The sequence below is a fragment of the Numenius arquata genome, chromosome Z (assembly GCF_964106895.1).
Source record: "Numenius arquata chromosome Z, bNumArq3.hap1.1, whole genome shotgun sequence".
NCBI lineage: Eukaryota > Metazoa > Chordata > Aves > Charadriiformes > Scolopacidae > Numenius > Numenius arquata.
In genome coordinates this window covers 21,318,783-21,332,115 of record NC_133616.1, presented here as the reverse complement: position 1 = coordinate 21,332,115, position 13,333 = coordinate 21,318,783, and the positions used below count along the sequence as shown (strand labels likewise).

Genomic DNA, 13,333 nt, shown 5'->3' with positions numbered 1-13,333 from the left:
TAGATCAGAGGAACCATACAAAGTGACTTAAACCTAGTAGAAACCTGAACAGATTACCACATTTCTTGGAAATTATTTTGCATTTTGTTTCTCTTGCGTTTTTTGTTTGCATTTTTATTATACTGCAATAAGACAACTATTTCAGCTTCAGAGAAACATCAAAACATCAAATACATGTAACAGGATCTGGAATCTGGCATTCTTAACTGAACATCACATTAGCAGGAAGATGTTCAGCTGGAAGACCCATGTTCAGAGAATAAAAATTGCCAGGTGTGGGACAATTCTCTCTTGGAGGAAAGAATAAAGGAATTCACAGAAAAATTCCCACTATGGCTGAGCTCAACAAACAAATTGTTTTAATAGGTGCAAGAAAGTCTTGTGTGCCAAATATATAGACCATTGAGATATAATTGAGAATAATGAGGTGACATTATGAAAAGTGCACCTTGAATTGAGTATAAGGAGACAGTCCCAAGCAAAACGCCCAAAGATATGAAGTAGTCATCACAGGAAACTCCTTGCTTGGCAACTTCATAACAAAACATGAAACAGTTTGTTTAGGGAGATCAGCAACATTTCCTAAGATGCTTGCTAGAAAATCATCAGAAGCTCAAATAGCTAGTTGGAGTTCTTCTGTTAACATGTCTGAGTAGACTAATTCTTACAAACCTTTTTGCTTCAGTGTATTTTTTGTCCTATACATGTTCTATTCGCCCATTATCCGGGCTTTTATATTAGTATTAAGCCTTGTTACACTTTAAATGTTTCCAAAAACAGTTATAGCAAGAGCAAAAGCCAAGTTTTGCTGCTACAAGCAAGTTTCACTAAATGTCACATTTTCTTCTTTAGCTTGCAGTTTTGATACTGGAAAAATCTATCCACACCACTTCTAAAAATGGAGTTAATCATAGGGCTTGCTTGCTGAATTGCTTAACTGGAAACCCAAAGCCACAAGTAGATAGTTAGCTTAAATTCTCCAGTGGTACACGAAAATTCAGATTTAGATCATATGTTCCTTTTAATATCATTTGCTTACAATTTGCTAAACATTTTTAAGCAATGGAAGGCAAAAGTTTTTGTTAACTTTGCTAAAGAGAAAAAATATCAGGTCATATACAAATTACTTATTTTCTTCAAGGGTAGAGAGTTGATATGATACTTCTTCTAAAATGTCAGTATAAATATTTCTCTTTTTTCCCCTCATTTTTCTGAGGTCAAGTTTTTACTAGGCATGAGGGAAGAGGCAGAAAGGAAAGTAAAAGGTGAAAAATAGACGTGTTCTCTCCTGCATCACTGGGTTGACACTGTCATAAAGGAAACACTTTGAAAGGTCCCAAGCAGAGAATTAATACAAGAAATAAGTTTTAGGCCTGCTATTCAGGCAGAATGTAGTAAGCTCTTAGACCTTGTCTGCGTTAACTACCGTGTATTCTGGAGATGTCTGCGCCTCAAACCAAAGCAGGACAGTTTAAAGTTTTGTTCTTAGATGTGATGGATATATTCTGCATTAGTTACAGGTTATTTCAGTAGGACAGACCATTTCAGTTACTCTGGAAATCATGCTCATTGTGACTTCTCTAAAAAAAAAATATACCCCCAAGAAAAAGCTACGGGATTAAATTGTTAAGCTCTCGATAGTAAGGAAGACCAACATTAAGATTTTCTATGCAGCCTTAATTATAAGCACTTGTGCATATTCATTATGATGTTATTACTCCTTATGTAACAAAAGTTATGTTTTGTACACAAATCTTCCCCTTTTTGTTTCTAGCAACCTTGCAGAGAGTATGAAAGTGTTATTTAAGAACTCAAAAGGAAGTCCACAGGGGGTTTCTTTCCCTGTGTAAAGAAGCTGTGCAGTAAATAGCAATGTAGTGCTGCTAAGACCCAGGATTCAGAACGTCTTCTGTCTCCTCACCATGGATTCCTGCTGTTGCCTGAAGCAAATCAGGAATGTTGCCTGGAGCACAAGTCTTACCAGGAGAGGCTGAGGGAGCTGGGGTTGTTCAGTCTGGGGAAAAGGAGACTGAGGGGAGACCTTATCGCTCTCTACAACTACCTGAAAGGAGGCTGTAGAGGGGCGGGGGTCGGTCTCTTCTCCCAAGTTACAGATGATAGGACAAGGGGTAATGGCCTCAAGTTACGCCAGGGGAAGTTCAGGTTAGATATTAGGAAATATTTCTTTACTGAAAGGGTTATCAGGCATTGGAATGGGCTGCCCAGGGAGATGGTTGAGGCACCATCCCTGGAGGTATTCAAGAGAGGAGTTGACATGGTGCTCGGGGATATGGATTAGTGTTGGGTGGTGTGGTGGTGTGTGTGTGGGTTGTGTGTGGTGTGGTGTGTGTGTGTGGTTTGTTGGGGGGTTTTTTTGGTTTTTTTTTTGTTTTTTTTCATTGGTTGGACTAGATGATCTCAAAGGGTCCCTTCCAACCTAGGTGATTCTGTGATTCTGTGAAATCATTCATAATCTTCCTAAAGGTTGCTTGTGATGTTATTACTTCTTGTCCTGTTAGGAGCACAGGGAAGATCAGCCATGAACGTTTACAACTCTCTCAAGAGAGTCCACCACTTTTATCCCCATCTTGGTACAGAGCCTGGATGATACACAGTGGGCAAGACGTGCAAACATGGTCAATTACCAAAAAAGGAAAAAAGGCTGAACTTTCATCTCATGTCATATTTGTCATCACTGAACACTGAGTAAGGCAAGCTCTAAGGATAAACAGTATCCACTAATGTCATAAAATATTTTGTCAAAATGCAGACACAAAGTTGCTGAATTAGCGTTGGCTTTTCATTGCTTTGGCATCTCTGGAGTTGCAGCAAAGCTCTTTGAACATAGAAAATTCTGTGATGTGTGCTGTGCCAAATGCTCCTGTCACTAAAAGCAGCTTCAGTTTGCAGGCGTTGTGCAAAGTGCCTAAAGCTGGCTGCAGAACAATGGTGGAAAATTCTGTCTCTAAAGGGCCATTTTCTGACTGTGAAACAATACCAAAACAGTTCCTGTGCTTCCAGTAACAAGTTCCATGCTCCTTCTTCCTTTACAAAGGCGACTTTTCACCAGAAAGCGCAAGGAGGCTCATGAACACACTTGGGAGAGAGTAACTTTTCCTGTGTCACTGAACATGCACTTTTTAATTCACAGCATATTCCTGCTGTGCCTTAAAACTTAGCAGGAGTGGAAAGATAAACATGAAGCAACCACAGTGGACTTTCTGCAGTTTCTGTCCAGGCAAATCTGAGTCTGTCCTCAAACTTCTAAATTTTTTCAGTGTATGCAGCAAGATAGAACAAACAAGTTGTGTGAAAGTCTTCAATTCCCCATTCTGATTCTCTGTTCATTTGATGCATGTGATCAGCAACGCCATTTCTTGCAGATAAGACTTGTGATTCAGAAGAAACAATTTGTTCCATTTTCAGTATAACAACACATTTTTCTTTTAGATTTCTACAAGCTTTTGTAGCTGAAACTGTTAGCAAATGCTTCAGGAAGTAAGAGCTAAACAAGACAGTTAACTGCTGCATTTTAAAAACTTTTCAATGTAAACATATGTTTCTGGTAAACCAGTGCTGTATTCACATTCCCCTTTGACTGTAGAACTGAACATTTTTCTTTTTCTTGATGCATATTTACATAAAAGGCATTTTCGTTGAGCAGTATCAGCCAAAACCTAGCTGTTTTATTTGGATCCCGCTCATTGCTTTTGACACCCATCTAGTGGACGCAACACTGCATCACAGGATAAAATTCCTGTCAAAACAGCCATTTGCAAGTCTTGCACATACTTGTAGTTATTTGATGGTGCAAACCACAGGGCCTCTCCCAGCCGATGAAGCTGCAGTCTTATCTAATGGACTATTAAATTTTAAAAAATCACTATTTTATAATCTGACAGTGAACTTATTCATAGAAGCTTGCCTTAGTTTCTGACTGGGAGAAATAAGACTGGTAATAAAATATGTATGTCATGTCCACAAGAGGTGAGTGAAGAAATAAAACAAATCTGCAAACAGAACCAAATGTTCCTTTAAACCAATAAAATACCTTTTAATCAGTTGAATAATTGTCCACTATTAAAGAAATCAATTTAATAGTCACCCCTCATTCAAAATTTTCCTGCCGTCAGAAGACTACATTTACCTCCATTTATTTCTATCCCACTTTTAACTTATGCTCTAGAGTTTTCAGAAAAGCTGATATATACTGTCATTGCAGGTTAGTCTTATTGAGCTAAGAGTAAACAGTCCTCTTTCTATTTTACCTAAAATTACATGAAATATATGCCCTCTTGCCCTCAACAGAAAAACAAAACATACAGACTGTGTATTGTTTAGCAGGCTGTGTCTTCTTGCAGCTGTTAAAAGAGAAAAATTATTTTATTTAGACAATGAAATAAATTTTTTTATGCAATTTGGATACAACGAGCTCACCCTTCATTGGCACTGTTAGTATTTTGTGCTCCTGGAATACTCAGCAATTCAAACTCAAAAATACTGTTTCCTAGTGAATAATAGTAATCATGCTAGTCATAATCATAGAATAATAGAATGGTTTGGGTTGGAAGAGACCTTAAAAAACGTGTAGTTCCAGTCCCTGGACCACAGCCACTAGACCAGGTTGCTCAAAGCCCCATCCAGCCTGGCCTTGAACACTTCCAGGGATGGGGCATCCACAACTTCTCTGGGAAACCCCTTCCAGTGCCACACCACCCTCACAGTAAAGAACTTCTTCCTAGTATCTAATCTAAATCTACTCTCTTACAGTTTAAAGCCATTACCCCTTGTCCTATCGCTACATGCCCTTGTAAAACGTCCCTCCCCATCTCTACTGTAGGCCCCCTTTAGGTATTGGAAGGCCGCTATAAGGTCTCCCTGGAGCCTTCTCTTCTCCAGGCTGAACAACCCCAACTCACTCAGCCTGTCCTCATAGGAGAGGTGCTCCAGCCCTCTGATCATCTTCATGGCGCTCCTCTGGACTCACTCCAATGGGTCCATGTCCTTCTTATGTTGGGAGCTCCAGAGCTGAATGCAGTACTCCAGGTGGGGTTTCATCAGAGAGGACTAGAGGGGCAGAAGCACCTCCCTCAACCTGCTGGTGACACTTCTTTTGATGCAGCCCAAGATACAGTTGGCCTTCCAACCTGTGAGCAGACATTGCCAGCTCATGTTGAGCTTCTCATCCACCAACAGCCCCAAGTCCTTCTCAGTGCTGTTCTCTATCCATTCTCCATCCAGTATGTATTTGCACTTGGGATTGCTGTGATCCAGGTGCAGGACCTTGCACTTGGCCTAGTTGAACTTTATGAGGTTTGCATGGGCCCACCTCTCAGGCCTGTCCAGGTTCTTCTGGACAGCATCCTTTCCCACCAGTGTGTCAACCATGCCACACAGCTTGGTGTAGTCAGCAAACTTGCTGAGGGTGCACTTAATCCTACTGTCCATGCCACCATGGCATGGCAATGTGGTTATTAACTTATGGCACTATAAGCTGCAAAGGATGTTGACTGTAGTATTCGTGCTATCCTGCCCTTGCTGATAAGTTTTTCAATATTTTTTTGTGAGCAGATCTCACAATGATTAAAAAGGTGCAATGACTAGGGAAAATGAAATGAAGAGAGGAGCTTTGTGTTGTCCAAGATCACCACCAGGCTAATGGCATCATTTGATATCTAATGGATTAAGCTTGTTAGCTTGAGATTTATAATGTCATGTAGTAGTAGCACATTTGAGGACACAGAAAAAGTATTTAGGCATAATCAGAAGAAATAAAATTTGGGAAGTGTTAGGACTTGCTGACAGTGAATTGTTCTGAAAACTACAGTGAAAAGAGGACTAAATCACTAAACTGTCTTGAAGTTTGTTTAATACCATTTTCTGAATAGTTTTCTGAAAAAACCCACACATTTTGCATTTCTACATTCAAACTGTGAAAGGTAATACAAAATAAATAATATAGTCTAAGAGTGGCAGAAAGCTTGCAGTTCCAGGAATATGTGCAAAATAACAGTGAAATAAACCATGAAACCAAGGTCCATTCTGTGCCAGGCAATGTGCATCTCTGTCAAAATAGGCAATATATGTTTCTTTGATTAGTCCATTTAACAGAGAAAACAAAGCCACGGGAATGCTGTCACTTCAGTATAACATTAAAGCTGCAACCTCACTGCAACCTCAGATCAATGGTGGATAACAGCAAGAAAAAAGCCAGTGCAGAGAGTAGCATGTACCTGCTGTGACACCTGCATCAGGCTGAAATCTAATCAATAGCTGACATGTACTGAATATTTTCTCTTCCGCTGTCATTAGATATAATTGAAAATCGGTGGGTGTCCTTCACATGCACACTTTTTTCAAAACGATTACTTTAAATGGGTTCATTACAAATACATAATGTGATGCTAACGCTTATCCATGTTTAAAAAATCATGTGAAAGATCCTCTGTTCATCTTTCATTCCTAAATGCTTTAGCAGTATTATTTAAGCTCCCATTAGTATGGCAAATGAGCCCAAGTAATTATAAGCAAAAGTCTCACGCACACATTTCCTTGTATGCTGTAAAACTAAAACTGATCTTTAGTTTATAGAGACACAACCAACTAGGGAAACAAAAGTCATCTTCCACTTCTAGCTGGATAAAATGTGCTTCATCCCATCAGATGGAGGCATAATCTTGCTAATCTACACATTTGTAACCTCTGAGATTGCGCAACACAACACATTAAGTCTAAAAATGGAGCCACGTGCTCCAAAAAGACTTCATACGGTACCAAACGCAGCTGTTGGGCTGCTAAGCAACACGGGTTGCCATGAGCACGGCCTTCCAACACTGTCCACCGTGTGCTAGTTTCTAATTGATTGCAGACTCCTCTTGAAGGTCTTTGCACTGATTTTCAAAGCCCTTTGTGGAAACGTCACAGACTACATGAAAGAGCATCTTCTCTTTCCTTCTCTTTCTTTCTCTCCCCTCACCCTTCAGCCTCTCATGACCGCCATGTTCCGTAGGAATTATAAGCTTGTTTACCACTCTTAGTACCAAATACAATAACTAGCAATGCTGGATCTAAACTGTGTAGTTCAAAGACACGAATGGCCACAGAAGTCATGCTGCTTGGCAATAAGCAAAGACCATATTTCTTCAATCTGTTGTAAAATAGGAACTCTAATGCACACAAACATGCCCAAGCACACACATATGGCTTAATTCCACCTCATCACTTTGTTTATTGGGGTAAGACAAAATATGTTCTTGACATTTTTGGGTAGTAATGAAATATTAGGGTTGGGTACTTGATAGAAAAAGAGCCCTCAACTGTCTCAATGGTGGGAGACAGGTTAATGAGGGTCCAGCTCAGGAGAGATGGGACCTGAGGAAGAACACAATGAAACATCATGTTTCCTCAGGTATAGAGCTCATGGATACTCTATTTGCAGAGAAGCATAAGGCTTCCTGTATTCCTAATAGTGTTTTTTTTTTCTCTACCAAACTTATTTTCCTTCACACTTATTCTCTTTGGATATCAGTACTTTTAAAGTATATTTCTTGTGTGCCTTGTTTTTTGGCGTAGTGGTGGACTTGACCAGTTCTTTATTTCCCCATTAGTATCAAGAAGCAATTACCTAGTGATAAATTTGTCAGAAGAGTGTTTATTACTTTCAAAAACCTTCTGTCAACGTTATAAGTCTTTCCCTCCTTTCTTTTGCAGTTTCGATGTGGACAATGGTACCTCATCGGGACGAAGTCCCTTGGATCCCATGACGAGCCCTGGATCAGGGCTGATTCTTCAGGCAAATTTTGTCCACAGTCAACGTAGGGAGTCTTTCCTTTACCGGTCAGACAGTGACTATGACCTTTCTCCAAAGTCCATGTCCAGGAACTCCTCCATTGCCAGTGATATGTAAGTACATTACAAAACACTTTTGGTCTATGCTGTGTCCTCTGTCTTAAGATTTTTCCAGCCACAAGAAATATCTTTTAAAAATCAAAGACAGTAATCACTTATGCTACTGAAGTCATGGATAATTGTTTGTTTATTTCTTTAAAGAAACTTGTACTTGTTTCTGCAGTTTTCTGAAAGTGAGGATATAATGAGGGTGTACTTGATGTATTTATGCACTTTATTAGCTTTGACCAAATAATGAGCAGTCAATACTGGTGTATCAAAACACTAAGGAGAACTCCGATTTCCTGGCTAGTAAGTTATTTTCCAGAGAAGCAATACAAACACAATTTCTGCTGCTTAATATTCTTAAGAGAAAGATTCTGTTCATTTGCATCAAGTATTTTTAGGTTTTTAGAGAAAGATTTACCAGCTGGCAGAAATTAATAAATTCAAGAAAGGCAAAAATTATCTCAAATACCCTCTTAACTAAATGGCAAAATGCTAACTAAAGGCTTTTGGGAAGTTATTCTGTCTACTCTCAGTATTCTTATGTGATAAGTGTATTTTCTGCTAGTGGATCACACTTTTCAAGGATTGTTATACCCCAGGTTGCATGGTTAGTGGAAGTCAGATGCAAATCTCTTTATTTGTAAGACAGTAAAACCATGTTAAATGTCCTGTCTTACAGTCACTTGTAAGTAGTAGAAATTAAGAATATTAAGAATAATATTTTTGTTTGTTTGCCTTATCTGCTCCAGATTTCAGTGCCAAGTAGGCGTTTATGGTCCAGTTATAAATCACTAAAATAAAGCACCAGGCTTGTAAGAGTCCCCTAGTGAATGAGGAAGCCTAAAGCATTAAAAACCCAGCATTAATATAAATGCTGTTTTTTAATGAGGCAAAATCCAATCAATGTCCTCTTTAAAAAATAACAGTCAGTACACACAACAGAAGAAAAAGGTTTTCATAATAATGAGTGAAATTTCACCCGATATTTAACTTGCAGTCATTTTAATTGAACACTCCTATTTTCAGCTTACTTATTTTTAGAAATGTCGATTAGTCCATCTAATTTTATCTCTCTTCCTATGTAAGTGTCAAGATGAGAAAAATTCATGCCTTTACAGAGGTTTTGTGTAAGTTCCATACTTCCGTTAAGCCCTGTAGATCGAAGTACTTAGCAAGCTTTGTGTCCAGTGTGACGAATTTTGGTTGAGACAAAACGAGTGAGATAAAGACCAATCCATCTCGCCTTGTTGTAAGGAAAAACACATTTCACTTGCAAATAGTAACCTCCTTCCAGTAAATCTTCCTCTGACAGATAACCTTTCTTTTAGATGGACCAGAGTCAAGCTTTTAGTGGGGCACCTGTGCCAGATTACGGTTTGGAAAGTCTTTTACATTCAGGAGGGCAATCTAGGTCACTGTGTTGCTTAGATGAGTCATTTCAATTAAGAATTTAATTAGTGCTCCATCCTTGAACTCAGAATCCACTTCTGCATTTCCTAGAATCATGGGTAATATTTCAGCACATGGCAGTAAATTGGGTAAGTGATTTAATTACTGAAACACTGAATGCACTTTTTCCTTTGGATATTTGTATCTATTCTTCCTTTCAAAATTTTTCTAAAACACATCTGTGTATAGAATTTATTGGAGCTCAAAACCGGATAGATTTTCACAGTCTCCTGTTACAGGGGAGCTATTGTACTAAGGTAAATATTCCTGCCACTGCTTCGGATGGGAGTGTATTAAGAAATGTAAAAGGCAAGTTATTCTAACCATGGAATACTAATCATGTGTCAGTAAGCCTACTTACAATAACCTTGACTATATCACAGAAATTAAGTAAAATTTAAAAAAAAAAAAAAAAAAAAAAAAAAAGGAATTAAAGAGGGAAAAGTTTTAAAAGATCAAATAGGGAAAAAAAGTAACAAAGCTTCAAGCTTTGTTGGCTTCAAGGAGAATATATGGCTTCAAGGAGAATATATGGCTTCAAGGAGAAACTAGATGTGGTCATGGAAGGGAATCCCACCAAAGACTATTAAAATAGAGAAACCTATCTGATTCAGGACATTCCTAAACAAGATGGCGGCTGGAACCCAAATTACCCTGTTTCCCTTTTTCATCTATCTACATGCTTGATTTTAAGTATTGCGTCTTTCTTAAGCATGAGCAAAATATATTACAAAACATACACATCATTCAGGTAATGCAGATGAATTAATTGTACATAACAGTTTAACCTAGAATCCCCTGATTCTTCAGTACTTGAGACACCAATCTCAATATTTCACTTTGTAAAACAAAATAGAAAGCAACAGACACGCATCTTTTATTTGGAAGGAGTATAACATAAAGATTTCTGTCACTTCCGTTACTCTCAAATAGTGTACTTACATTAATACGTTCCACTTCAGTAGCAGCAGATGAAGCAAACCCAAAACTTCAAGATTTTTAGTCAAATATGGAGTGTCATCATCAAAGGCTGCCAGTGGATGGCAGTGCTGAAGTACTGAATTCATCATCTCTCACTATTTCTCATTAATTCTCTCAGCAGCAGGTCTGAGCTTCAGCTGAGGAAGGGAACACAGTCCTGCTCAGTTCTTTGCAAATCCAAGATGAAAAGATGGGTTCTGCCACAAACAAGGTTGAAGCATAAGATGATAACCGAGAGACTAATACAGTCAGATACTATCCCCGGGAGAAGATACAACGTGAGTTCTTTATGCCCAAAGTAATAAGCCTCACAGAGCAAGTAAAGGCAGTTTCATTCAGTGAGTTGAGGTGGAAAGTCACAGAAACAAAGCCAGAGAAGGGGGAGGTGGAAAGATTTTTAAAAATCTGAGCGACTAAAGTACATTTTAAAGCGAGGAGCCAGGTTAGCTAAGGAAAAGAATAAAAGACAGGATGAATGCAAGGCTGCTCAGATGACAGAAGGTTAGTGAGACAAATGTGGGTGCAGTTACAGCACTGAAAGAGGCAGAAAAAGCAGCTGCATGGTAAGAAAGGAAAAACAAATAAAAAGGAGTGGGAGTCAGTAACATTTGTTTTTTCAGTTATCTCTTGGAAGAAATAGCACAGTCATAGAGAGGAAAAAAGCAGAACATGGAGATGATACGAGGAGATGAGAAAAAGCCATTCAAGGTTGTGAACTGGTGCTTTAGACAGGAAGATGCAATGTCCAAGGCAGAAGAGCCCAGATATATTGTGAAGCCTGGCTAAGAGATTTCCAGCAGCGAGATGAGGATGTGCAAAAGAAAGAGAAGTGAATGAGGAAGCCAGTGAGGATCAGTGAGCCAATATGAGGAATTACAAGGCAGAATCTGTGGTGACAGACAGGAAAATAATTTTAAAGAGAAGGAGAATAAAGAATGGAAAATTGAAAAAAAAAAAAAAAAAAAATCCCCAACACCACAGTTACAATGCTGGGTAAAAAAAAGGAACAGAAACCAAATGAAAAATGAGATAAATCAGTGTTGTGCTGGAAGGGTTGTCAGGTTTTCATTTCAAGGCATCAGCAAAGCAGGCAGTTTTGAATGTGGGTATCTTGCAGAGGTGGCCTGATTACTTGGTACTTACCTGTTCAAACTGCTGTTGCTGCTCCAAGCTAGCAAATGCAGACAGAGGCAGCAGTGGTAACACTTTGCCAAGGGATCACTGCTCTGATTAATGAAGCATGAGACTGGATTTGTAGACAATCTCCATTTTAGCAAAAAATCAGGTCTCTAGGTTAAAAAAATAGATGCTTCGGTGAAATCATTAGCACTCTCATGAACACTAAAAAGAAGCCAATAAGGAGTACACTAGGTAGGGCAGAGCCCATATTGTAACTGCCACTCTAAGGAGAGACAAGCGTATGTAGTCCCCCTGTGATCCTGAAGAAGCAGACCAGAGTGTAGCAGACCAGATGAGAGGACCAAGACGCTGTTGGTACAGGAGCCTGTGTGAGCTCCACTATTTCTTCTGAATGTACCTAGGGGAAAAGGCATGTGACAATAAGCGCTCCTTAAGTCTACCCTCTTACCATCTCTGCAAGATGACAGAACACAGCTCAGAGGCAACAGCCTGATCTTTCCAGGACTTGGCCAACTGAACATCACTCAGTAAAAAAGTGACTGGTTGTGGGCAGCCTTATGGGCCTCTTTAGAGAGACTCAGCACTGTTTCCTTGATCAGGTGAAAATGTCAATATATGCTCTGATTAGTATAATTACACAAAATTTTCTAATTTCTAGTAAACCTTGCTTCCGTCTTTTAAGCACCAGAACACAGCCAGGGAACACTGACTGCAGGGAAGTAACTGCAGGTTCATTGGCCAAATGGCCACCAGTACACCCATTCCCCAAACTGGTCAGCCTACTGCTATTCTGCCAATGCCTTCTGTAAATGGTAGCATCTGTCTGCTGCCGTCTCTGGTAAAACAAATGTCAAGAGGATGAACCTACTCCGGGATTTTTTCCCTATAACTACAGTATTATCCTGCCTCCTCCTAGGGGACGTGCTCCTTTGTAGACTGTATTTGAATGTATCTGTAAACCTTGGCTCCACATTTATGGGAGGAAAAAAAAAATAGAAAAAAATCTCTTACTATTCAAACCCAAATGTGGTCTACTTTGGAACAAAAAGAGCCTCTGTAGTCTGATAAACATGGATACTGGCATACAGACATTTGGGTTGTTTTGTCAGGATGAATTATCCCCTTCTTCGACAGCTGGAGAAATAGTTGTGGGATTTTTAATTTGTGTGACTATTTTTTTCCCAAATAAAGCCCAAATAATCTGTAATTTTGCAAAGAATAGAGTAACAGAATTATTCTGGCTGCCAAAGTTACCTTAAATAAAGGGAAATTCCAAGGTAGGGAATTCCCTTATTTGTCAGTGAGGGACTGGCAGGTCTGGTCCTGATCTGAAGCTTCAAACAGGCTGAAATATCCCTTTAACTGGCATGTGGAACAACTGCCAGAGAAGAGAATTTTTGAGGTAAAGTTGCACACATGTTTCCCAGTTCTTGATGGTCTGTTCAGCTTTTAAAAACATTGCATAGTATTCAATCTGGATCACGTTCATAAAGGGAATGCACTTAAAAATAATGGCAGACAAAGACAGCAAACCTGGACAGTTAATAAGGGTCACCTGAGCCTTCAATATATCAATAATACAATGAAAAGAGGGTATAGTTTCTCATCCAGGACAGGAAGCCAAATTACTAGGAATGTCTGGATTTATTAATAAAATGCTATAAGTATGCATCTGAAGTTACAGAGGAAAAAATTCTTTTCCCTGAAAGGGTCTAGCCAAGACTCTAGGAGAGCAGAAAAGACATGCAGTTACTGTGCAGAGTAATTACAACTTAGGTTAGCAAATCAGAAATAATTTTCTTTCTTTCCAGGTAAACTGCTGTTGAAATTCCTTATGATTTATTAGATTATTTTCTCAGAAACTGTG

The 13,333-nt window shown here is 39.0% G+C and overlaps 1 protein-coding gene across 1 annotated transcript in view; it reads left to right on the top strand.

Moving 5' to 3' along the window:
• The window catches only part of PDE4D (phosphodiesterase 4D), a 409,381-nt gene that overhangs the window by 273,407 nt on the left and 122,641 nt on the right, over nucleotides 1-13,333 (top strand). The window contains exon 2 of the mRNA XM_074166434.1: nucleotides 7,711-7,902. Within this exon, the coding sequence (XP_074022535.1) occupies nucleotides 7,711-7,902 (192 nt within the window). The remainder of the gene's footprint in view (nucleotides 1-7,710; nucleotides 7,903-13,333) is intronic.